General features: G+C 38.8%; 1 protein-coding gene across 1 annotated transcript in view; it reads right to left on the reverse strand.

Moving 5' to 3' along the window:
* The window catches only part of KMT2C (lysine methyltransferase 2C), a 272603-nt gene that overhangs the window by 134406 nt on the left and 110493 nt on the right, over positions 1 to 27704 (reverse strand). Inside the window, 2 exon segments of the mRNA XM_047695954.1 lie at positions 25565 to 25674; positions 27356 to 27504. Coding sequence (XP_047551910.1) covers positions 25565 to 25674; positions 27356 to 27504 — 259 coding nt within the window.

The following is a 27704-nucleotide window of genomic DNA, read 5'->3' on the forward strand; positions in this document are numbered from 1 at the left end:
TTAAACATGTTTGTTTAACATGATACTAGGGTTAGTAAGCCAACACTGTATATTATAGAAAAGACTTTAAAACTTCTAAAAAATTTTAAAAGTTTTTATGTCAGTACAGGCAAACATTAACATAATGATTACAGTTAATTGGATACATTTAAATCATATCTTTTAAAGACATAAGAATAGCTATATTTGTATGCTCTTTGGTCCAAATTTTGATGTCAATTAGTAGATTTAGCCCACATTTATCTTTTCTAAAGATTTATTTATTTGAGAGAGAAAGAGGGTGCACTCACTGGGGAGGGGGTTGAGGGAAAACTCGGGAAGACTCCCCACTGAGCACAAAGTCCAGTGTGGGGCTCAATCCCAGGACCTCAGTAAGCTGACATCGTGACCTGAGCCACAATCAGGAGTCTGCCACTTAACCGAATGAGCAACCCAGGTGCCCCTAGCCCAAATTTAGAACCTGCACAAGAAACATGCCCATCTTCATAAAAGATTCCAACGGTAGTATAAGAATATCTATTCTTGGGGCGCCTGGGTGGCTCAGTGGGTTAAAGCCTCTGCCTTCGGCTCAGGTCATGATCCCAGGGTCCTGGGGTCAAGCCCCACATTAGGCTCTCTGCTCGGTGGGGAGCCTACTGCCCCCTCTCTCTGCCTGCCTCTGTGTCTACTTGTGATCTTGTCTGTTAAATAAATAAATAAATGATTTTTAAAAAGAGAGAATGTCTATTTTTACAAACAGTACACAAATAGAATTAGGTCATCCAAATAGAAATTATATTTATAAAAAAATAGTAAATATATCCACACAGTCAATACAAGTGAACCAGATTCTGGATGAATAAAACTTTCATACCTGACTTTGGAGAGGAAACTCTGTTTCCCACCTGTCTCACAGAGAAGTGGTAGAATAGTCTTCTATTACTGTCCACTAACAAAATGCTACTCAGTAAGTAAGCACATTGGCAAACATTATTATCACATAAGAAATGGCAGTAAAAATCTTAACATAAACTAAAATGCCTGTAGTAGCTGAATTATATCTAGAGTATTTATATAATCATAGCAAATAACTCAAATATGTTGTATGCCACTCATGGGCTCAAAGGATGATGGCTAAAAGCAATGAAAATATTAAATCATTACTGATCTCCTAGCTTTGGGTGTTTATTTGGATTTACTTTTTAATTTTTTTTTTAATTTTATTTTCTAAAGAGAGAGAGAGAACAAGCTGGGGAACAGCAGAGGAAGAGAGAAAAGTAGTCCCCACACACACACACACTGAGCAGGGAGCCGGACATAGGACTGATTCCAAGATCCCCGGAACATGACCTGAGCAGATGGCAGATGCTTACCCAACTGAGCCACCCAGGCACCCCTCTTAATTTTTAGAAATCTCTAAGCCCATCCCATGACCCTGAGATCAAGAGTCACATGCTGCTCCAACTGAGTCAGCCAGGCCCCCATCTGAATTTCTTTTAAATTGATGCACAAAATAAACAATAATTTCCCTTTTTCTCTTAGTAACTTTTTCAATTAGAGGAAAAATTATTTAAAAGAAAAGATAGAATTATAGATTGGATGGGCAATAAAAATTAAAAAAAAAAAACTACTGAATTCAATTGAAAAATATCAGTATGAACTCATGATTTTGAAAAATATCTTTTATATATGATTTATTTTTGACCAGGACTCAAGATAATTTAGGGGAACAAGTCTTTTTTTTTTTTTTTTAAGATTTTATTTATTCATTTGACAGAGAGAGACAGCGAGAGAGGGAACACAAGCAGGGAGTGGGAGAGGGAGAAGCAGGCTTCCCGCTGAGCAAGGAGCCTGATGCGAGGCTCGATCACAGGTCCCTGCCCCAGCAACCGACTTCTAGAATGATGCTGGAACTGAATATCCACATGGAAAACAAAGAACCTTGAACCTTTCATCTTGTATTCTCCCACCATACACGTGATTTATAAAGTGAATAAACAGGGGCACCTGAGTGGCTCAGTCTGTGTGTGTATCCTTTCGGCTCAGGTCATAATCCCAGGGTCCTGGGACAGAGCCCCTCATTGGGCTCCCTGCTCAGTGGGAAGCCTGCTTCTCCCTCTCCCACTCCCCCTGCTTGTGTTCCCTCTCTCTCTCTCTCTCTGTCAAATAAATAAATAAAATCTTAAAAATAAATAAATAAATAAATAATCTTAAGGTAGCCTTGGAATATGCAATAATACTTTCATATAAGACATACCAAGCATAATCCTTAAAACATTTGAAAATTGACAAGTTACATACTTCATCAAAATTAAACCCTCTGCTCATCGAAAAGCACTAAAGAAGAAAGAAAGATGCAAACTAGGCAAAAATACCAAAAAAATACATCTCTGAAAAATGATTTCTCTGTAGAACATTTTAAAAATTCTTAATAGTAATGAAAGACAAATCAATTGGAAAAAGGGGGGGTAGACGTAAAAGATTTGAGCAGACAACTCACAGAAGATATAAAATGGCCAGTAAGTACATAAAGATGTTCAATTTTATCAGGAAATACAATATTCATCAGGAAATACAAAACCAAACCCACAATGAAATATCATTAAACACCAACCAGAATGGCTGAAATTTACAAACACTGGCAATAACCAGTCCTAGAAAAATGGAGAGCAAAGGGAACTCTCTCACATCTTACTGGTAGAAATGGAAAAGTATGCAAACCCTTTAGAAGAAACTGTCAAACTGTCTTCCAAAATTAGACACATACTTTCCAGGAAATCAGCAATTTCAGATCTAATTATTTCCACAAGAAACATGAAAATATGTGTCATGTTGCATAAATGTTCATAGCAGCTTTATAAACAATAGCCACACAGAGGAAGAAATCTTTCAGGTGGTGAATGGACGAACCTCAGAGGCCAGACTAAAAAGATTTCATCCTCTAGGATTCCATTTATATTTCAGTCTAGCAAAGGATCAGATCACTGACTGCCAGGAAATAGAGTGGTGGAGGGTTCAGAACCAAAAGGGTCATGAGGGGAAATTTGGGATGAAAGAAATATTTTGTATCTTGATTATGATGATAGTTATACACATGACTGTAATACTTCTCACAACATTCAGCTGTTCCTTTCTCCTGAAGAGCTGACTTATATTGTATGTAAAATATACCTTAAAATTAAGAACTCTCACGCAGAAAAAAAAAAAAAAAAAAAACCTTCCAAATTTATTTATTGGGTAATGAATGGCAGACAGGCTAGTGTCAAAGTAACATTTTTGAAAATAAGATTTGTCAAATCTGAATAAAATTTAAAGCCTAACTACTGGAAGTCACTTGTGAATAAACAGAAGCCAGACGGACCAGAAGGACACTCGACGCTTCAAAGAAGACATCGCTGGCTAAGATTTGTGTTGAAACAAATGTTTAGCTACGGACATTTCCTCATGTGCCTGGCAAGGGGGAGACTGGGACCAGACCTCACACAAGCTTCAGTCGTTCTGATGTGAGAAGACAGATGAAGTTCTCAGGACTAGGGAGACTGGAAACTGAGGGGAAACCTTGAAAGGAGGGAGCCACAGAGAAGGGAGCCCCCAGGTTAAACTCTCAAATTTTCCTTATACCCTTAACATGTACCTTCCCAGAAGGACTCTGAGCAGCTCAGGGAGAGCAACACCTGAACTGCTGAAGGAACCCAGCAGAGATTCCCGATGCCGATGGCTGGGGTGACATGGATTGGAGTATAAGTCCAGCCGTCATAAAAGTCTCCCAGAACAAAATCTGCCATTGAACAGAATAAGGTAATAGAATCCAGAATCTATAACCTATCACCTAAAATGTGCAGTATACAATAAAAATTCCTAGACATGTGAAAAACCAGAAATGAGAAAATGGGACCCTTAAGGAAGAAAAAAAAAATTCAAATAAAAAAGGACAAGATGCACAAAGACTTTAAAAAGCCATTATCAGGGGCGCCTGGGTGGCTCAGTGGGTTAAGGCTTCTGCTTTCGGCTCAGGTCATGATCCCAGGGTCCTGGGATCGAGCCCCGCATCGGGCTCTCTGCTCGGCGGGGAGCCTGCTTCCTCCTCTCTCTCTCTCTGCCTGCCTCTCTGCCTGCTTGTGGTCTCTGTCTGTCAAATAAAATAAATAAAATCTTTAAAAAAAAAAAAAGCCATTATCAGAAACGTTCAACAACATATAGAAAAAGCTGGCCATAACAAAGAGTAGCATAATAAAAGAGACATAAAAACTGCAAAGTGAAAACCTAACAAACTCTGCAACTATGACTTAAAACAATTTCAATTAAAATGTCAATGGATAGGTTTAACAAGAGATTAGACAGAACAGAAAAAATGGTCAGTGATTTGAAAATAAATGAATCATTTATCCATTGTGAGAAACTAAATTATTGAAAAAGAAATTAACAGAGCCTCAGTAACCTGTGGGACAATACCAAATGGACTAACATGCATGTAATTGGAGTTGCAAAGGAGAGAGAGATGGGACAGGAAAAGAAAAAGAAATAAAGGTCAAACTTCTACAAACTTGGTGAAAAAAATCAACTTACAGTTTTAAGAAGCTCTGCAAACCCCAAGCAGGAAGAATACAAAGAAAATCACACCTAGGCACATCACAGACTGCTGAAAACCAAAGATAAAAAGAAAATCCTGAAAGCACCCAGAGAATAATCAAAACATTATACACATAGGGATAATGATACTCATGACCTGACTTCTCATCAGAAACGATGAGACAGGAAACAATGCAAGAACCTCTTTTAAATACTCAAAGAAGAACACATTGAGGAGCACCTGGGAGGCTCGGTGGTTAAGCACCTGCCTCTGGCTCAGGTCATGATCCTAGAGTCCCAGGATGGAGCATCGCATCGGGCTCCCTGCTCAGCAGGGAGTCTGCTTCTCCCTCTGCCCTTCACCCCGCTCACACTTTCTCTCTCTTTCTCTCACTCACTCAAATAAATAAATAAAATTTAAAAAACAAAAAACAAAAAACAAATCAACCCAGAACTATATATTTAGGGGGAAAGTCTTCAAAACTGAATGCGGGCTTCTACCTCCAGATACAATGGAGGACAGATGCACTTTTTCCCTTCATTTTAACTCAATATACCTATAAACCTTGAACACAACACATAAGACAAACACAAGAAGACCCTGAAAGGTAGAGAGAAGGTGGCAGACCAACCACAGCCTCAGGCACTGAGGAATAAAAAAGCGTAAATTCCGTAGGTTTGCTTTCTGATTCGTGTACAGCAGGGGTGCTAAAGAAGCCACAGTCCAGGAACACGAACAGGTACACAACGAGAGCGCCCTAACCAAAAGAGCGGGAAGTGCAGGCTAGCAAGACAGAAAACTGCGGGATGATGACCAGCCTCTTGAAGGCAAATCCCACACCCTCAGCAAAGGCCAAAGACAACCCAGACACCCCCTCTCCCCTCCCCACCGGACAGGGTGGTATCACAGAAGGCTAGACTGAGAGCCAGGACACTCATGCCCACTGGACAGGAATAAGGCCTCCTTCCTCCACCATGTTGGTGGAGAGAAAGTGGGAAGCCTGGAGCCGAACATCCACACAGCGATCACAAGGTACCCCTGACCCTATCCCCTCCACACTGGGGAGTGACAGGGGACACCTACTGGACAACCAGAACTTACACTGCTGCCCAGAGCTAACATGGTCCCCTCCACTCCCGCTGTAGTGTCACCGGGGACCAGCTGAAAAGCAGGAGACTTCTAAGCCAGGGTGCTATAAGCAAAGCATAGAGGAGAGTCTAAACCTTCCTTCTTGCGAAACAGCCACTGGAGGGTCCTCCCCAAGAAGCAGCGGAGGCTGGCTGACTACAGAACCGGAACTCCCACACACCCAGTAGTGATACAGTGGTGCGACCCCTTTAGGTTTTTACTCCAAAAGCAGTTTCAGATAAAATCGGCTTCGGAGGGGTAGTAAATAATACACAGAGTTTCCTAACACAATACTACAAATACAAAGGATTTCACCAAAAATAACCTGTCATACCATAATAACAAAAACCATTTCAATAGAAATAAGAAAAGATAATCGGTAAAAGTGAGCACACATGTGAAGACATACATGTTAGTTATTTGCCAAATACTTTATAAAGTATACGCTATAAAAATGCTTTACCAAGAAATTATGAATAAGCTTGATGCAAATTTAAAAAAAACAGAGTTTCAGCCAAGAAACAAAATCTTGGCAAAGATATGTAAGATATCATAAAGAAGCAAATGGCAACTTTAGAAGTGAAAAATATACCAACCAAAATAAAGAACTAACTGAAACTTAACAGTGGAATGGAGAAATTACCCAACTTGAATAAGTGTGAAAATGGACTGAGAATTATTTAAAATGGTATCTTTACCATAAAGTAACTTTTTATTATGTATTTGGTCTACCTGGACTTTCTATTTCATTCCAGCAATCTATTTATGAATCTAAGGCCACAGCTCTAACTGCAGCTTTCTAATATGTTTTCAACATCTGTAAGGGCTGCCATCCCTTCATTTTTCTTTATTTTAAGGATGTTTACAGCTGGGTTTTTTTCCTATTGAAGTTTAAATCTCATTAAAATTACATTGAGTTTACACATCAAGTTAGGGGATATATTGTGCTTTTATTCTCTTTGCTTCCATCTTTTACTGTGAAACGTTATCACATAAAGTGTATTTTTATAATTGAAGGAATTATTAAGAGAGCATCTGGGGACACTTGGGTGGCTCAGTTGGTTAAGCAGCTGCCTTCGGCTCAGGTCATGATCCCAGCGCCCTGGGATCCAGTACCACATCAGGCTCCTTGCTCAGCAGGGAGCCTGCTTGCTCCCTCTGCCTCTGCCTGCCTGTGCTCGCTTTCTCGCTCTCCCTCTCTCCCTCTCTCTGACAAATAAATAAATAAAATCTTTTAAAAAAAAAAAAAAGAGCATCTGTGTATCAACACACAGGATACCATCAGGAATCCTGTCAGTGGAACCATTCATGTCATTATTCCAAAGCCCTCCTCATAGGTACAGACTATTATGGGGTTTGTACTAACTAATCTTCTGTTTTTCTTTGGATGTCTTACTAGCTACGTATATTATCTCCAAACAATATAACTGAGGCTTGCTTGTTTTGAACTGCATTTAACTATAAACACATTGTAAGATTTTTTGTGACTTAGCTTCAACTCAGTGTACATTTGCAGAATACAACCATTTGATTCTTGTAGTTCTCAATCACACATCTTCGTTGCTAGACAGTATTCATTTAGATGTATATATCCTAATCTAAATACCCAGAAATTTACATTGCTTCCAGCTGGCAGCTATTATTAGAAAAGATGCTTTAAATATACCCTATACATCCTCATACATGTACCCTGACACACTTGTGAGGACATTTTTCTGTGGAGGAGTTCTCAAAGAGCGGTCCACAGACCTGTGAGGTGAAGGGATCTCTGAGACCTTTTCAAGGGATCCATGAGGCCAAAGCTGTTCGTAATTAAGACACTATTTACCCTTTTCACTGTGCTGCTATCTGCATGTGGTGCAAAGCAATGTGGGTAAAATTCCTGGTGCCTTTTCGGTAGCCAAGGCAGTGGCACCAAACAGTACCAGCCGTCATCGCATTCTCAACTTGCTCCACGATGGCAGTAGACATAAACGGCACTCGCTCCATTTAAGAATATCACTGAGGAAGCAGTATAATTATTAAATTTCAAAATCTCAATCCGTAAGTACACATCCTTTAAATATTTGTGCGACAAAATGGGAAAGTATCAAGTTATTGTGCTGCACCAAAGCATGAAGCTTTCTGGAAGAAAGGCACTTCTGTGGTCATTTGACTGCTAAGGGGAAAAGGCGTTTTTTGTGAAACAATTTTTACTGGAAGGAAAACTGACAAATGATGACACTCAGGCTTATTTGAAAACTATTTCTACAAAAATGGATACAGTGAGCCTATCACTCCAAGGAAAACAACTGAGACCACTTATGGCCACTGCCAACATGTAACAAACGTGTATCTACTGCAATGAGCTTGACTGCTTCCGACACTCAGACTTTTCTGATGAGATCAGGGTTATAATAACAAATGCGAATTTTGTTATTTATTAAAATGTGTCAGTATTTAAAATATCTGGATCACTCAATGAACCAATATTTTCCAAAATAGCAATTAATAATGTTATAAAAGCATACACGAGTAAAAGAACCGCTAAGACTGCAAGATAATGGATTATAATATGAAAGAGTAAAGAAAGGTTCACTGATAAGGCTTCAGATTCCATTTTGGACCGTATCTTGAAGAATCTAACTATTTGTCAAGATTTTGTGCACTATTAACCAGAAATATTTATAATTATCTAAAGTGGCAATTAAATTAAGTTTCCTTTTTCCTACTATGTATCTTTTTGTGGCTGGATTTTCTTCATATGTTTCAACCAAAATGGCATATTTCAACACAGAATGCAGAAGCAGATATGAGAATTCCACTGTCTTCTATGAAGGTAGACATCGATGTTTCAAAATAAGAGTATAAAGGTGTGCTGAGACCAAAAAGTTTGAGAGCCTCACATCATAAAGGTTTGTAAGTAAGAGTGAAACCATTGTGTCTTCAGCTTAACTAGTTGTCATACTGTTTTCCCAAATGACTGTTGCAGTTTTCACTCTCCCTCACCAGGAGAGCATCACAGTTCCCACTGACCCGAATCCAGGCCAATGCTGACTACACTCCGACTTCATTTGTGCGGTCTGACAGGAACGTACAGCTATCACAGGCCAGTTTCACCTTGCATTTCATGACTATGAATAGAACTGTACACCTTTTCATATGCTTACCAGATATTTGGATTATATTTTTGTAAACAGCCTATTTAAAGATCATCCACCCTTTTCTCTATGGGGTTGTCTGTTTTCTTACTATAGGTATTCTATGTATTCCAGAAATGACTCCATACTTGTTGCTTCACAGCCAGTGCTTTCTGCATCTAAAGACTTCCTTTGTAAACATATTCTCCTTGTTATCTTTACAAGACTTTATAATTTTATGTGGAAATGCAAAGAACAAAAAAATGACTCAAGGACATTTTCCTATTATTTGTTCCTTCTCTTGGTTTTCAGTGATTTGCTCTTATTTTCTAATATACCTGGCAATTTGACTTATCGTTGAATTTTTTTTTAAACTACAGAGATACGTGGAGACACCTAAATGATGCTATTTTCAACCAGAGAGGATTTATTTTTTTCTTCAAACCAGCACTTAAGGCTAGAGAAGATCTCTTTAATTTAATCTGCACGTGAGCTGATCTGAAGCTGGTTTTGTGAAGAGAGATTTTCCCCCCCAGTTTTCCCTTATTCTAATAGTGTAGCTTAGGAATCAGCAAACTTTAAAGGGCCAGATAGTAAGTATTTTAGGGACATCCTTTGTGGAACAAGAGGCAAAATCAAGGATACTATGTGAGTACTTATCTACCAAGAGAGAAAATTAATTTTCACAAAAACTTTGTAACTACTATTATTATTCAAAATATGGTAACAACTGAGATGCCTGGATGGCTCAGTCAGAGAAGCATCAAACTCCTAATTTCAGCTCAGGCTGTGATTTCAGGGTCATGGGATCAAACTGTGTTGAGCTCCACACTTGACGCACAGTCTGCTTGGGATTCTCGCTCTCTGACCCTCCCCCATTTATATACTCTCCAAACACACAAACAAACAGATAAATAAAATCTTTTTTAAAAAATACGGAATATGTTAACAATTGAACATGGTTTTTTGTTTTGTTTTGGGGGGGTAACACAGGCTGCTCATGAAAAGAATGGAATTTGGAAGGAGGATAACATTTAACTTAATTGGAGTTCAAAGCTACTCTTTTCTATCAAAACTGATAGTAAAATGTTCATCTATTCATTATGATATAAAATGAAATTTTACATATCAATCTTTGAAAAAATCTCTTCACACAGAGATACTGCCAAATACTGATATCAAGACAGAAGCATATAATTTTATCTGAACATACTCATCTTTGAAAAGCATTTATAAAATTTTATTAAAATCTTTTGATCTTTGCTTTTAGCATACCATTATATTGCAGAACAATCACTTTCAATTAAAGGAGAGGTTGAAGCTCCTCAATTACAGAGTTAAATGGATTTCAAAATTTGAAAATTTCCTTCCTCGAGGTCCAAAAACTGTAACTGAACTGTAGATGGAACTTAGAAAGTATTTCCACATATCAAATTTATGTGGGAATGGAGATGCACCTTTTTATTCTAAACTGTGATGGCGTGAGAAAGTGTATAAAGCAGCTTGACATTATTTCTGATTCGAACCACACCATCTGCTGCAGAGTAACTCTGCCACTGCTAAATGATCAAACTTCTGCACCATAGGGCAGCTCAGTACTTGCAGCTTCTTCTTCTTCTTCTTTTTTTAAGATTTTATTTATTTATTTGAAAAAGAGAAAGAGAGAGAGAATGAGCGAGCGTGCACAAGCCGGCAGACGCAGAGAGAGAAGCAGACTCCCCGCTGAGCAGAGAGCCTGATGCAGGACTCTATCCCAGGACCCTGGGATCATGACCTGAGCCAAAGGCAGAGGTTTAACCCACTGAGCCACCCAGGCGTCTCAGTACTTTCGGCTTCTATTTCTAACAAAAATTCCTAGAATTGAGATGTTGATAGCCACAAGAGCAAATGAAATTCACTACTAACACCATTAGTTTAAAAAACCACAACAGATGAAATGTTTTCTGCAAAGTATGTGTTGATGAATAAATACAATGAATACACACAGGCTTTTAAACACCATTATGTTTTAAGAAGCTTATAAACTTGTCCAACTAAATAAACCCTTTTTCGGGTCCATACTTATTTTACCACTGTTAACACATCCTAGCAGATTCCACTTCAGGTCATACTGAATTAGTTTTTTCTCCACTTCTTTGAAAATATTTTGTCTGTAATTGTTTCCTGCAGACAATTCACAAAACCTAACTCTTCAGTGACTTCAAACTCAGCATCAACCTCTAGAATAAACAACTGAACGGTACGGCAATATCAATTGACATATTAACAGCCGAGGAAAACCACTAGAAATCATTTGACTCATTTTAAAGTAACTATTGATATTGCGTCTAATGTCCTCAACTTTTAAAACTATTCTTGCTCAAAGGCTAAGTTTATTTTCTGTGCACACATTTCTTTGACAGCTGTAGTCAGACATGATTTAATTAACTCATCTTGGATAAATGGCTTTCTGTGCTTGGCTAACAAATGACCCAGTAAGAAACTAACTTTTAGTCTCATTTTCATTTTTCACTTGTGTAAAGAATTTCTGCTATGATGAGATAGACCATTTTAGTTTACTACTTTTTTCTGATCATTATCTTCCTATAAGTTTGGATTAGTGTGATGAGTGCTCAGTCTGATAACCTTGGCATATATCGTATTCTTTTCCCCAGCTATAGTGTCCCAGCATAATAAATATAATGGTTTGCCATCTAATTTGGTCAAAACAGAATTTATTCCATTATGCCTCAAAAGCAGTACATATGAAGCCCACTTTTCTCTTCTTCTCTTTTTTTTAAGATGCTGACTATGCACCAGTACTAAAAGAAATTAATAAGATGGTGGGACAATACATGTGTCAATCAAACACTGATGAGTTGTAATTGTGGCACTGTGATTCACAGCATGCCCACAGCAGTGCAAAGCATGTGTGGTCTCTGCAGCAACAACTGAATTCTGTCAATGTAACTCAAGAGAAGCCACAGGTAATATGCAAATTAATGAGTGTGGCTTTGGTTCCAATAAAACTTCATTTACAAACACAAAACTCCGAATTTCAGATGATTTTCATGTGTTATAAAAGATAGTCTTTGAGGGGCGCCTGGGTGGCTCAGTTGGTTGGGCAACTGCCTTCGGCTCGGGTCATGATCCTGGAGTCCTGGGATAGAGTCCCGCATCGGACTCCCTGCTCAGCAGGGAGTCTGCTTCTCCCGCTGATCTCTCTCTCCTCTCATGCTCTCTCTCTCTCTCTCAAATAAATAAATAAAATCATTAAAAAAAAAAAAAAAAGATAGTCTTTGAATTTATTAACTATTTAAAAATGTAAAAACTGGGGCACCTGGGTGGCTCAGTCAGTTAAACGTCTGACTCTTTTTTGGTTTTGTTTTTTAAGATTTTTATTTATTTGAGAGAGGGGGATAGAGAGTATTAGCAAGAGAGAGCACAAGCATGCGGGAGAGGGAGAAGCAGGTTCCCCACTGGGCAGGGAGCCTAATGATGTGCAGCTTGATCGCAGGACCCTGGGATAATGACCTGAGCCAAAGGTAGATGCTTAACCGACTGAGCCACCCAGGTGCCCCAAGCATCTGACTCTTGATCAAAGCTCAGATCTTGATCTCAAGGTCGTGATTAGGCTCCACACTGGAGGTAGAGCCTACCTAAAAAATAATAATAAATAAAACGTAAAAACTATCTTGCTTGTGAGCCTTATAAACGCAGATGGTAGACTGGATTTGATCCACAGGCCATAATTTGCTAACCTGTGATGCAACCTTCAGCATCCCAAATGGAAGTCTACAGTATTAATGGTGCCTAAATCCCATTTTTGTCTCCCTAACTTTATAGACTACCAGAATCTCCTCTCAGTTTTCCAGCCTCTCAACTGGTCTCTTACCAACTGGATAAATACCTCAAGGGTAAAGTTGACATCAGGCTGACCTCAAGGCTTACTCCTTCCCTCTGGGCCCTCACTCCCTCAAGTCCTCATCTCTCTGACAGTCCTCTAATGCCTTTAAACATTTCTTTGAAAAAATATTTTATCCAACTCCTCTAGTTGTTCTCAGTGGGAGAGCTAATCTAATACAAGTTTCTCTGTTATACAGTAATTTCTGCTCTACCAGATATTGAAACTTATTAGAAAGCTATAGTAACCAAGGCGGTGTGATATTATCACTAGGGCATAAAAATATGCAAATGAATTAAAACAGAGAGCTTAGGGACAATCCACACATACACTGAACATGTGCTAGATGACAGAAGTTATCTTTCAAATATGTGAAGGAAAAAAAGCGATTTCAAGAGATAATATACTAACAACTGGCTCCCCATATGTGAGAAAAGGACACTATACTCCTATAGGACACAATGCATAAAAATAAAAAATACCTAAATGTTGGGGAAGAACTACAGAAATGAACTTCTGAAATACACTTTCAAGGACACACTAGAAACTACTGTAAGCATTCTAATTTTTGAAATAAATAATCAAAGTTCAAAATTCAAAACTTTCTAAGGGTTATAAAATGGAAAGTGGCCCTGTACAGGCCACACAGGAGAAATTCCATAAACCTAAAGTATTTTACCAGTTTTCTATGTAGCCTTCAAAAGATATTTTGTGTTTATGTAAGTCCCACACCAAAGGGGCTCTTCATTGTATCGAAGAATAACACTCACCTTATCAGAAAAATAAACTCAGTTCTTTAAATCAAACTTAATTAAAGCTAAAAAAAAATTTTTTTTTAAAGAAATTGTGACTTTTACTGAGAAAAAAAATAAGGCCAAGGTCATCTTCACCGAATGGGCCTTTCAATTTTTGTTTTTACCAAACAGGCTTATCAAACTCTCGATTTTAAAAAAACAGAAATTTCTAGTTTCCTCTTAGCTCTACCCAACTTAATTCCTTAAAAAACAAAAAAATTAAGGGGGCACCTGGGAGGCTCAGTCAGTTAAGCGTCTGCCTTCAGCGCAGGTCATGATCTCAGCGTCCTAGGATCAAGCCCCATATTGGCCTCCCTGCTCAGTGGGGAGCCTGCTTCTCCCTCTGCCTTTGGCTCCCCGGCTTGTACTCTCTCTCTGTCAAATAAATAAATAAAATCTAAAAAAAAAAAAATTTAAGAATCATGTTGCCAAGTTATAAGGAAATAAATACATCAGTTTTTAGGTATAAGTATACCTAAGATCATTCTAAGTTCAAATCTTGGATTTTTTTTTTTCTTTTGCTGTATACATACTTTGTACTTAATATTCTTTTTTTTTTTTGTACTTAGTATTCTAACAAAATCATCCCCAATAGATCTTTGATTTTTTTTTTAAGATTTTTTTATTCATTTATTTGACAGAGAGAGATCACAAGCAGGCAGAGAGGCAGGCAGAGAGAAAGGGGGGAAGCAGACTCCCTGCTGAGCAGAGAGCCCCACGTGGGGCTCGATCCCAGGACCCTGAGATCATGACCTGAGCCGAAGGCAGCGGCTTAACCCACTGAGCCACCCAGGCGCCCCAAGATCTTTGATGTCTTCCTTATAGCCTTGCATTTTAGTCTGATGAGATAATTTAATTTCTTAATATGCAAAATGAAGAAACCGGGTAGAGAGAGGTAGCATGACTTGGTAAAGATATCCACAAGACTTTACCTAACAATGTCAGATAGAATAAGAGATCAAGGTTCCTGATTCTTACCCATTAAATATAATAATTGTGTTTTATTTAGAAAATATTTTTAGAAAATATTATAATACAGAAAACACACTTGAAATCATTGGCCATATGTCCTTAAATATATTAATACAGACTCAGCAATTCCTAGTAAACTCCCTATAACTTTTATGCTATGTCACATCCATCTGGGGACTTCTTAATCTAAACATTGACCAGAGGGTCCAATCTTGTACCTTCTTTTCTTCTCTTGTTTAGCAGTTTGCTTTACATTCACTACTAGTTAGGAAAACTACCTATGATCCCAACCCTGACGCTTAGTCCCAAAGATGTTTCGCGGAGTTTAAGGCTCGGCCTAGTCAAAACAAAACTCCTGATTCTCCCACATTCTCAGGCTTGAAACTAGAGACATTTGCAACTCCTCTTTCATCAAATATAACTCGCTCTATCCCAACAACATTCGGTCTTTACATTTCACACAGTATACCTAAAATCAGAAACTTACATTCGTTGACCTTAAATTACAACTGTAATCCTAAACATTTTTGTCTTCAAGTAAACCCCCCCAATTTAATTACAAAAGGCTAGGGGGTAAGATCTGCTAAACTTGCTCTTCTTCTTTAAAAACTTCATTAATGAAATTCTTCAACTTGGCATGCCAAACTAAGGACATTTTCCATTCCCATCTCCCATTAATTCTTCACTCTACCTATTTATTCTCCAGTCATTTTCATATATGTGACATTCTTCCAGAATCCACATGTCCCTAAACTCTGCTCAAGACGACCCGGGGGCGCCCTGGTGGCTCAGTCGGTCAAGTATTTGCCTTCAGCTCAGGTCATAATCTCAGGAATCCTGGGATCAAGCCCCATGTCAGGCTCCCAGCTCAGTGGGGATCTGCTTCCCCCTTTCCTTCTGTCCCTGCCCTCTGCTCATGCTTCCTCTCTCTCTCAAATAAATAAGATCTTGGAAAAAAACAAAAACAAAAACAAAAAAAGACAACCTTTTGTCTAAATTCTACTGGGTAAACTTACTCATCCTCCAAGCAGTACCATTTTAATCTTTCCTCCTTTTAAAATATTTTCAGGTTCCTTCAGTCAAAAGTGTCTCCAGTAATAGACACTGTTAGTTAACTATGAAACCACCATTCCATCTTCTTCCTTCCGAAGGATCTCTTTTGTTCAGATGTCCACTCTCCCTTAAGCAGCAGTGTACTTCAGAGGAAATGGCACCATCCATGGTCCCAAAGGAAAATCATGGTTTAATCAAATGGTGGTTATCCCAACACTTACTGATTATTGCTTTAAGATGAAAACATGGGAGTAAACTAACTAATGAAATGTTAGAAGAAATCTGCTAGAGTAGAGGGAACCATATAAAAAGGGTTTTCCTTAATTAAAATAATAATTAAGAAAAGGTGGGGGGATCCCATGCCCCATCCCCAAAGCTCTGAATGTTATCATGAATGTATGATACATAAGGTTCCTGCCCACTCTCTTTGGACTATGAGAAGAACTGGACCATGGAAGAATCTAATATACTGTGGATACACAATGCAAAGATAGTATGAACCTGGCAACATGGCATCACAATGCCACTGAACTTACCCATGACCCTAAGTCTTGACTTCCTACTGTGAAAAAACCAGCACCCAGCAAGGTAGAATTCACAAAGCCTGGCATTCAAATAAAACTTACCAGGTACAAAAAGAAGCAAAACCTCAGAGTCTAAACTGAAAATGATCAATCAAAATCAATCAATCAGAACTAACCCAGATGTTAAAATTATAAGATGCCATTAGGGCACCTGGGTGGCTCAGTGGGTTAAAGCCTCTGTCTTCGGCTCAGGTCATGATCTCAGGGTACTGGGATCCAGCCCTGCATTGGGCTCTCTGCTCAGCAGGAAGCCAGCTTCCCCCTCTCTTTCTGGCTGCCTCTATGCCTACCTGTGATCTATCTATCTATCTATCTATCTCTCTCTCTGTCAAATAAATAAATAAATCTTTAAAAAAAAATAAAATAGTTCTATATGTGTATTCAATATGTTCAAAAAGCTAAAGAGAGATACAAAAGATATAAAAAGACTCAAATCAAACTTAAGATAAAAATAACATCTGATGTGAAAATTACAATTGGATATGATTAACAGATCAGAAATTACAGAAGAGGGGCACCTGGGTGGCTCAGTGGGTTAAAGCCTCTGCCTTCGGCTCGGGTCATGATCTCAGGGTCCTGGGATCGAGCCCCGCATCGGGCTCTCTGCTCAGTGGAGAGCCTGCTTCCTCCTCTCTCTCTCTCTCTCTCTCTCTCTCTGCCTGCCTCTCTGCCTACATGTGATCTCTGTCAAATAAATAAATAAAATCTTTAAAAAGAAAGAAAGAAAGAAATTACAGAAGAAAAGATTAGTGAAATTTAAGGGAAAAACCCAGAAACTAAAATGAAACATAGAGGAAAAAATATATTTTTTAAAATGGGGGGAAGGGGAGGGATAGAAGGGCATTAGTAAGCAATGGGAAAACTTCAAATGGCCTAATATTAAGGTAACTGGAGTCCCCAAGAGAGGGAAGATGGGGTAACAGAAGAAATATTTGAAGAAATAATTGGCAGAAACTTTCTAACCATAATGAGAACTATTAACTCACAGATTCAAGAAATTCAACAAGCTGTTGCCAACCACAAGAAACATTACACAAAGGCATAACATAATCAAATTGTCCAAAACTGGTGACACAATATTAAGAGTACACAGATAAAAAGACATTTACAGAGGAACAAAGATAAGGATAATACCAGACAGCTCATAAGAAACAGTGCAAGAGAGAAGACTGTGGCATAGCATCTTTAAAGTAATGGGGAAGAGGAGTCAACTAGAATTCTGTACCTGCCGAAAACATATTTCAGATATGATGGTAAGATAAAAGCACTTTGGAATACAACTACTGAAGGACTCCATCACCTACAGTCCTGCACTGCAAGAAATGTTAAAGGATGTCTTCAGACACAAAGAGAATGACAGCAAGTGAAAATACACAAAGCAATGGAGAACATCAGAACTGGTAACAAAAGGGGTGACTCTATTTATAATATTTTTTTATTACTTAAGTCTCTTTCAGACATATCTGACAACTTAATCAAAATAACATTATCTTGGGTGCCTGGGTGGTGCAGTCAGTTGCGCATCCACTCAGCTCAGGTTGTGATCTCAGGGTCATGAGATCAGGCCCCATGTCAGGCTCTAGGCTCAGTGTAGAGTCTGCTTGAGACTTTCTCTTCCTCTCCTTCTGCCCCTCCCCACCATGTGTTTGTGCTCTCTCTCTCTCTTAAATAAATAAAAATCTTTAAAAAAATAACAATACCTTATGGCATTTATAACACATGTAAAAGTTGAATAAATGACAGCAACAGCACAAATTCCAGGAGAGGAAAAATGGAAGGGAACAAAAGCACATTTTCATTATATATGAAGTTATAATATCACTGGAAGGTAGACTGTGATAATAAAAGATGTATACTGTAAGTCCTAAAGCAACCAATAAAATGACAAAACAGTCCAAAAAGGAAGTAAGATGGAATCATTAAAAAAATTCAATCCAGGGGCACCTGGGTGGCTCAGTGGGTTAAGCCTCTGCCTTCAGCTCAGGTCATGATCTCAGGGTCCTGGGATCAAGCCCTGCATCGGGCTCTCTGCTCAGCAGTGAGCCTGCTTCCTCCTCTCTCTGCCTGCCTCTCTGCCTACTTGTGATCTCTCTCTCTCTCTGTCAAATAAATAAATAAAATCTTAAAAAAAAATTCAATCCAAAAGAGAATGCAAGGAAAGGAAGCAAAGAACAGACAGAAACAAAAAGGATTTTTTTTAAAAAGGAAAACTTAATCACATTAAATGTACATGTCCTAAACACTCCCATTAAAAAGGCAGAAACTGCCAGGTTAGATTTTAAAAAGCAAAACCACTGTCTGCAAAAAACCATACACTAAATAGAAAGATACAAAGAGTTAAAATAAAAGGAGGGACTAAGATATACCATGCTTACACTAGTCAAAAGAAAGCTGCCATGGATACATTAATAGAGAGAAAGCAGAGTTCAGAAGTAAACACAGGATTTTTCTGTTAGAGTCAAAAGTATCCTTACAAGTATCTTTCCTCTGATCAAAGTTACCAAGTTCTATATAACCACTAGAGCACTTATCACAGCCTCCCTATGATGGGGACTATTCAATGTGTACCTACTGCAGTCCTGAGGACAGAAATGTTACAGTTGCTACACAATACAATTTTAGTTCTGTTGCAGCAGGCCTCAGACTACTCTCCTTAGAAAGGCCTGTCTACACAACTGGTCCCCAGGAACATGAATTTTGGGAGGGTTGCCATGGCTCCCTCAGCGACAAGTGTTTACTGTGCCTATCCTATCTGTGCAAACATGACCTTCCTTCTGGTATGCGCTAGGCAAAGGGTGCCTGTGTGATCAGCCACCAGCAAAGACCTTGAGCTCCTCATATTGCTGCATTTTCACTGCAAAGAGAAGAGGGTGCTCTGTGCAACCCCTCGCAGGAGGCTGAGCACCTGAGGAAGGCTATACATGAATTCCTCCAGACCCTGTCAGTATTTTTTCTCCACTGAGATTCTTCCATTATATATCCTCACCGTATCACGGCAGTAAATCTTAGCCACAATTACAACTTCACGGTGAGCGCCATTCGTCTGTCTAGTGAGTCTCCAACGTGAAGGCATCCTCAAGGACCCCCACAGACACAAACTTCAGATCTGTGAATGTTTGCCCCTCCTCTTAAAGAACTATAGGGTAAAATGAAGAATATATAACTTGATGGTTTCTTTACACTTACATTACTAGGATTATATAAGAAATAACAGTATTGGACATCATTGTTGATGAAACAGGTGCCTACGAATCACCTCACATAAAGACAGTGCGATAGTTAAATCATCCTATAGAAACGGACTCCCAGCTGCTCACAGGACATGTACGGAGAGATTTTCTCCATATTCTGCTTAAAAAAAATTTTTTTAACAAAATTACATTTACATTACATTGCTTATCTACATTCTCAGTGTATACTGCCACCCACCTTGTGATAGAGAAGCTATTTTTGTTCTTTTGCAGTCTATAAAAAGAACCAAAAACATAAAAAACTTACAACTCTTCTCACAGAACAAGGCTGGTTTTCTGTAAGACACCTGGCACAAAACCAGTATAATACAATGAGATTTTAATATGGGGTTGTGGCAGGAGGTGGGTGGAAAAAACATAAAAAATTATCAATTCTAAGTAGGGAGATAATATTAAGTAATTTTTAATGTTTTATTTATAGAGTAATAGCCTAAGCAGAACTAGTCAAAGGAACAGAAATGCATGTTGGAGCTTCACTGGTAATATCTTTGGGAGGGCGCCTGGGCGCTTAGTGGGTTAAACCTCTGCCTTCAGCTCAGATCATGGTCTCAGGGTCCTGGGATCGAGCCCCACATGGGGCTCTCTGCTCAACAGGGAGCCTACTTCCTCCTCTCTCTTTCTCTCTCTGCCTGCCTCTCTGCCTACTTGTGATCTCTGTCAAAAAAATAAAATCTTAAAATATATATATTTATATATCTATCTATCTTTTGGAAGGCAATGAGCAGAGTGCAGGAAAAAGTGCAGGGGGCTTCCAGTAAATAAATGATCAAACATCTGTAGCATGCAGAATTAAACTACTCCATCAGTAATATCCAAATTATCCAGATCTCCAAGATGTTAGTAGCACCTCCAGGGCTCCAAAGAGGAAACACCATTACCTTTCCTGAAACACAGATTCACAGTATAGCATATTCTTCAATCTAGAAAAAGATAAAGTTACCCCTGGGAAAATTGGAAACAATCTGAAGGAAGTTCCAGAAAAACTAAACAGTTTGATAAAGAATGACATTTAAAAACTGAGAAAATCATTAGGGACTCAGAGCTCAGCTCAGTCCCCTGTCTGTCCTCTCTACCTTCTTGAATAAAATAATTCAGAAAGAAAATAAATAAAAACAAAAAAAAATATTTTAATCTTTTTTTAATGTAAAGATTAAATATGTTAATTTTCAAATAGGAATAATAATATTAATTAAACCAGAATCTCTCAACCTCAGCACTACAGGCTCTCTTTGCCACGGGAGGCTGGCCTGGACGCGGCCGGGTGCTGGGCAGCAACCACCAGGGGCCAGTAGCACTTCCCTCTCCACTCGGCTAACCCGTGCTCACCTGCAGATTTCATTCATGCAGACATTTATCCGATCAATGACTCAATTGTGTTCCAGGTGCTTTGCTAAGCACCAGAGATAAAACGATAAACTAGAACAGATCTCATCGATGCACTCATGGTGCTTACATCCTAGTGGGGGCAACTGAAATTAATAACAGACTCACACCAACGCAGTCAATTTACAACTGCTGGTTAAGTGTCACAGAGCAGAGACACAGACTCCAGTGAGAATGTACAGTAAGGGTGTGGGCTCAAGCACTTCTTATTAAGAGATGTGGACAATGAAGAGGTTTGCAGAGCACCAACTGGTCTCTGTATCTTGTTCTCTGCACCTGACAAGTTTACTTCACTATCTGCTGAGAGTTGAAAACAAATGATTCTAACAAAAGTTAAGATCTAAATAGATGTAGTGCTTCCCTTCCAGAACTAGTTTTCAATCCCAACCAAAATTATCAAAATTCAGCTAGTAAATTTTCACCTTCCATAATCAAAAAGTATTAATTTTTTACTTTTTAACAAACGGGTTTGAAACATACTAAAACTTTTCAGAATATTTTAAAGAGAACACAAAATTCCATGTCCAAAACTTTTTGACAAACGTTGAGAATTTTTGCTTTTACAAACTTTCATTGTTTGTAAAACACAATAAAATATCAAACAGAAATAGTTCCAGACATCCATTTTCAAAATGTCCAACCCCCAGCACATTTCTTTGAAAAGTCATTCCATTCTCACTGCTGAAATGTCACCTTTACCTTGAAGAGGCAAATGAAATGTTTATTTTCTTGGAGGTAGTATCATAATACATTCAGCCACATGTCATCAAAATAAAGGTCAACAAATTTAGTACACCTGCCTTTTGGTAAAATAAAAATGTATTCCAAGTTCAATAGCACTTCTACATAGTTTGCCCCTAGAGAACACTCTGAGATAGCAGCGCAAGGATCTGCATCGTCACTGCCCATCGCCCCGCGTCACTTGAGCAGAACTGTAAATAAAGCTTTACTCTACTACAGAGGCTTCTTCTTTGACAATTATGTATTCATACACTTTTATAAAGTCAACTACATTAGTGATCTCCGTTAACACTCTGGCACTTTGGATCTTTCCTGTAACTATGAGTGATTCATGAATGACCTCTGGTGCTATTCATTTAGGCTACAAATAATTATCGAGGAATGACCCAAACAGAAAAAGATCCTTGGCAACATCACTCTAGTAATGAAGGGAAGATGAACAAGATCATTAAGTAAATATGTACTATGTTAAATGGCAACAAGGACAAAGGAGAAAACCACAGAGCAGGGATGTTATTTGAGAATGAGACCCCTGAAACTTCCAACAGGGACCCAAGGAAAGCCCTCACTGACAAGGCAACTCTTGAATAAATTCCTAGAGGACATGAGGGAGCAAGCCGTCATACATCCAAAAAGAATCTTCAACAGAGGGGGAACTGGAAGTGCCAAGGCCCCGAGGAAGATACGTCTGGGGCATCTGAGGAAGATGAAGGAGGCTGGTATGGCTGAGGGAAGCAAATGGGGGCAGAGGACAGTGAGTGACGTCTTAGAAGTACTTGTGAGGGTGCGGAAGATCACGGAGAGCCCTGTCAGGTAGTGAGCACGGGCTTTTTTTTCTCTTTTCTCTGAATGAAACAGGAAATCCGTAGTAAAGTGTGGTAGGTAGAGGAGTGATATGACCCTACTTAATGCTATTCATTCATTTGTTCATTCATTCATTCGTTGGTTCATTCATTCGTATCAGTATGGACTCATGTGTATTTACTTTATTCTGTGAACGAAAACCAAATACTGTATTTTTTTGTGTGGCTCGAATTATTCCAGCTCTTAGGAGCTCCTCCAGGTTGACTCCTGTGTTTTCAACAAGTCTTCCTGTTTTTGAGTACTTGCTTACTTTCCGGCACCTTGGATTGTATTTTCCCAGTACCATGAACTACTTCTCAAGGAACCCAGTTCCTTTTATAGGCGAATAGTGGTTAGAAACCAAGATCTGAGCACCAAGTGTGCTCACTGCTAGCGGGAGTCACTCTGTCTAGGCCTTCACAGAGGACAGAACTAGGAATTACATGTAACCATATTGCCTCATGCATACACACATCTACACATCTGTATTTCTGTATCTGTCTACATAAATATTAAGAACCATAAGTTTATACTGATGCTTCTTTTCCATTTCAACACCACAAAATTCATTTTACCCTTTCCTTATTTGCAGCTCCTTTCTCCAACACAGAAAAACCTCGTTCTCATTATCAAACACATATCTACTTATTTGTTCACTCACGGTATACACATAAAGTGGCTTCAGAAATGCAAAACCATACCCTTGTGAGAAGCACAGGAACTCACTGGACCACAGAGCGCGCATGCTATGCTTTCTTCTTCAGCAATTCCAGCTCGCCTGCCAAGATACTGTTTGCCAGTTACTCGGGTTAGCTCTTTCCTTCCCTATCCCCTTTAGTGTGAATTCTGGTATTCCTTTATGAACTCCCCCATGTCCTAGATAGTTGTAATTGCTTATTTAGGGGGTATGTGAAACATTTCTACGGTTCTAAGAGTCAGAGGAACTATACAAAGAGAGAGATCTGCGAGTGTCTGGCACACCTCACCCAGGCTACATCAGTCCCATTCCCACTTCCTTTCCAACTCTTTCCCACCCACCTGCCATAGGTAACCAATCTCTTCAGTTTCCTGTTTATTCCTCCTGTATTTTTTTCCAAAATGACCAGAGGCATGTATATTTGCTTATATTTTATCCCTTCTTACATAAAAGGGTGTACATCATAAATGGTCTTTTGCACTCTTCTTTCACTTAAAAATACATGTTGGAACCGACTTCACATCATTTCAGAGAGATACTCCTCACGGTATTTGTACACACATAATATGCCGCCATATGAACCGTACCACAGTTTCTTCGACCATTCTATCTTGGGTGCCACTTAGGTTGTTCCCAATATTTTCCAAGTTAAACCATGCTGTAATTATTAATTTGTAATAGCACAAGTATTTTGCATTACTGGAGGCATATTTTCAGGGCAGAATCCTAGAAAAGTCAAAACATGTGGTTTTTAAGTACCACCAGATTATTCTCCAGAAGATTTATGTCAATTTGCATCCTATCAGCAAGGTGTAAGAGTGCCTATTTCCCCACAGACTTAGCAACAAATGTGCTGTTATGAGTTTGACTTTCTGCCAGTGACACAAACTCTTCTGAGGGACAAGTGAGAAAAGTTCTAGCTAAGTCCTGTGCCTATCTGATAATGGAGAAAAACCAGAAGACAAAAAAAAAAAAAAAACCACCAACTGTAGAAATGGCAACAGACTACTGGCTCTACCCTAAGTCTGGACTGATTTCACCACGTGAAGATGTGAAGGTCTGACGATGCGCCACCAGCCCCCTGGGGACCCCACACGGTCTGTGCAGCCTCCTCCATCCGCATTCCACTGCTCCCACCCACTCCATGCTACTGGCTTCGTAAAGAGACATGACCGCGGGCCTCCCATGGCCTTTGATTCCTCCGCCAGCAACAGGGCACAGACTTCATCTCTAAATTCCATTTAAATATTTATCAGGAAGTATCTAAGACACAAAGATAGCATTTTTATCCAAGAAGGACAGGGGGAAGCAAGCTTCTAACAACTGTCTTAGCAAACAGAGCTAGGAAACGTGTATACATACTGACTCACACGTACACACATCTGTATTTCTGTATCTGTATAAATATTAAAAACCAGTTTACACCGATTCTCCCAATTTCAAACCAACACCACAAAGCTCATTTTAGCCTTTGTTCATTGACTTTCCTATAATATTTTTCATTTGCACAAAATAATCCAACACTACTTCTGAAGTAGTCTGTGACAAAAAGAGTGCCCACTGATCTGTCACAGTCTTGATCTGGCCATCTAAGCTTGTCCAGACCGCAGAACTTACTATTCTGCACTACACTGTTCACAGTTTGATGACATAAGCATTTCAGTGTACTGTCACATTTCTAAAACAAGCACTCTAATTTGACTAAGCTTGAGGTGGGAGTTACTCATTCATGTAATTTAGGTCATTTTAATAATCTGAGTAAATCTAATATTATACTAATTGAATAATTAATTGAATCTAAGTCCCTGTCTCGACGACACTTTTGAGAGTTTTACCTGTACTCTATCTGTTAAAGCCCACATAATTTCTATGATCAAAATTTCATTTTTAACATTCCTTTGGGAAGGCTGCTTCACTTCTCCCAAATTTAACTGTCAAAAGTCCAAGAGAATCTGTGGGCAGCAAAGCAATTTCACTTCACAGGGTTTGTTTCCTTTATAGATGGACAGTAAATGTTGCATTTATTGTGCTCATTTCAAAATCACGTGAAAATCACAGTGAAAACTTGAAAAGAGAGTAGACTGTGTACATGATACTACTTTGGGATGGGGCCAAAAAGATGAACTGAACTGCCAACTTGACTGTAAAGAACTTTATGGATCAATTTTTATAAAATAGCAAACAGAGCTAACGCACATCATGGACTAAAGACCGGTCAAGTGTTGTCTCTTCATATTACATCTTCATTGCATGTTCCCTCTTAAATAGTAACCACATAAATATATAAATACAGTTAGGAATTCTCATTTCTAAGATTTTTAATTTCTGATTTAAATGTAAAATATCTTTTAAAATGTAAAATATTTGTTAGGTTAATATTAATTGCACAGTTTAAATATTCTAGTGGTGTGCACAAAATACTCTTGGATATAAAATTAAAAATTCCTATTTTAAGGGTTTTTACATTAATCATTTAATAAACAATTCTGGCCAAGTGAACCTCCATGTTGACTAGAGTAAACATTACAAAACTGTGGCTTAATTAAATATTTATTACTTCTACTTACTTCTGTGCTCCCTGAGACAACAGCTTTGTCCACGTTCACTAACGACAGTTCCTCCATCTGGCACACGCCCAGTGACCACTCCACACAGCGGTGATGAGCCCAGCAAGTGCCTAAAATGGGTGATGTGAAAAGAAGCAAATGAATACACATGAAGTGTATTAATGCTAATAAGACGTAAACCCCCCAAATCAGCCCTGACATGCCGACACACAAAGGTACCCTATATCTGTGATCACACTAAAGCCGTCAGCCCTTCCCAAATGTATCACCTGGGAAGTTGTTAGAAATGCAAAATACTGTGGGGCGCCTGAGTGGCTCAGTGGGTTAAGTCTCTGACTTCGGCTCAGGTCATGATCTCAGGGTCCTGGGATCGAGCCCCTCATTGGGCTCTCTGCTCAGCAGGGAGCCTGCTTCCTCTACTCTCTCTGCCCACCTCTCTGCCTACTTCTGTCTACTTGTGATTTCTCTGTCAAATAAACAAATAAATAAATATCTTTTAAAAAAAGAAAAGAAAAGAAAAGAAAAGAAATGCAAAATAATGGAGCACCTGGGTGGTTCAGCTGGTTAAGTATCTGACTCTTGATTTTGGCTCAAGTCATGATCTTAGGGTCCCAGGATGGAGCCCCACATCAGGTTCTGCGCTCAGCAGGGAGTGTGCATTAAGATTCTCTCTCTCCCTCTTCTTCTGTCCCTCCCCCCACTCTCTCTATCAAATAAATAAATAAATCTTTTTAAAAAATTTTTAAAAAGGAAGTGCAAAATATCATATCAGAACCAAGACACAGTGAATCAAAACCCCTTGCAGTGGTGCCAGAAATCTGTGTTTTAACAAGCCCTCTAGGTGATTCTGATGCACACAAGTTTGAAGGAGTGATTGTTTCAACAAAAAACGAGTTCTTAGTCATTTTATTTAAATATTACTGTAAGATATTTTATTTGGTATCTTTGCATAAAATATAAAGGTGTTATATAACACTTTATGTCAAAGAGAATGGATGGCAAATAAGCTACACATTTACCTCCATTCTGCTTCATCCTACACCAAGAGCCCACATCAATCACTGAAAACAGGTTAGTCTTTAAATGCTCTATCACACGGTACTTGAACCATTATCAATCAATATGCAGTTCAACTGAAATTAACTCAAAATCCCAAAAGCACCATATCATGAGTACGGGTAACTATACTGTTATAATAAGATACCCACATGGCTAACATCTATTGTCTTTCATCCTGCATTAAATAGACCCAGACACCCAACTTCCCCAACTTCTCACAGTTCCTTTTAAAATTTTCTTTCCTCGGGGCACCTGGGTGGCTCACTGGGTTAAAGCCTCTGCCTTCGGCTTAGGTCACGATCCCAGGGTCCTGGGATCGAGCCCCACGTTGGGCTCTCTGCTCAGCGGGGAGCCTGCTTCCCTCTCTCTCTCTGCCTGCCTCTCTGCCTACTTGTGATCTCTGTCAAATAAATAAATATAATCTTTAAAAAAAAATTTATTTCCTCAATTATCAGATCTCCATGGCCCTGCTGTCCATGTAAGAATCAATACAAAGATTTATAAGAGTATCCAGCCCAGCACTGGCCCAGTGCAGATGCTAAATAAATTAGGTATGCATAATTAGACAATTTACTTTACCTAAGAAAGATTACTTAAACAATGACATTTTTTACAATGTGATTATAATTATTTCTAGATGAAAGGTTATTTACTATTAAGTTGATAATTCACTAAAATTAAAATGTCTACAACAGAACCAAGAGACAGTTATCACTGAAGACCAGCTCCCACCTGTAGGATCAAATAAGGCTTGGATATCGATAGCATCAGGAAGGCCAACCAGACTGAGTTCATCCCACAATTTACCAGCCTGATCATCTGAAGCGGTCTGCGTGCTTACACTTACACAAGATACGATATTCTGCAGAGAAGATCGTTCTCTGGAAAAATAAAACAAAAGAGATGTGAAAGTGATAACAAGTAGATAATTATTTTGTTTACAACAACTTTAATATAACATATTACCAAATCAATTTTAATTAGGCGTAAACTGACATAAAACAACTTTTAGACTATAACTGTTATTATTCATAGTGTAATATAAAACTGGGTTGCTGTATTTTACCACGTAAGAAGCAAC

This window comes from Lutra lutra, chromosome 11, assembly GCF_902655055.1.
Source record: "Lutra lutra chromosome 11, mLutLut1.2, whole genome shotgun sequence".
Taxonomy (NCBI): domain Eukaryota; kingdom Metazoa; phylum Chordata; class Mammalia; order Carnivora; family Mustelidae; genus Lutra; species Lutra lutra.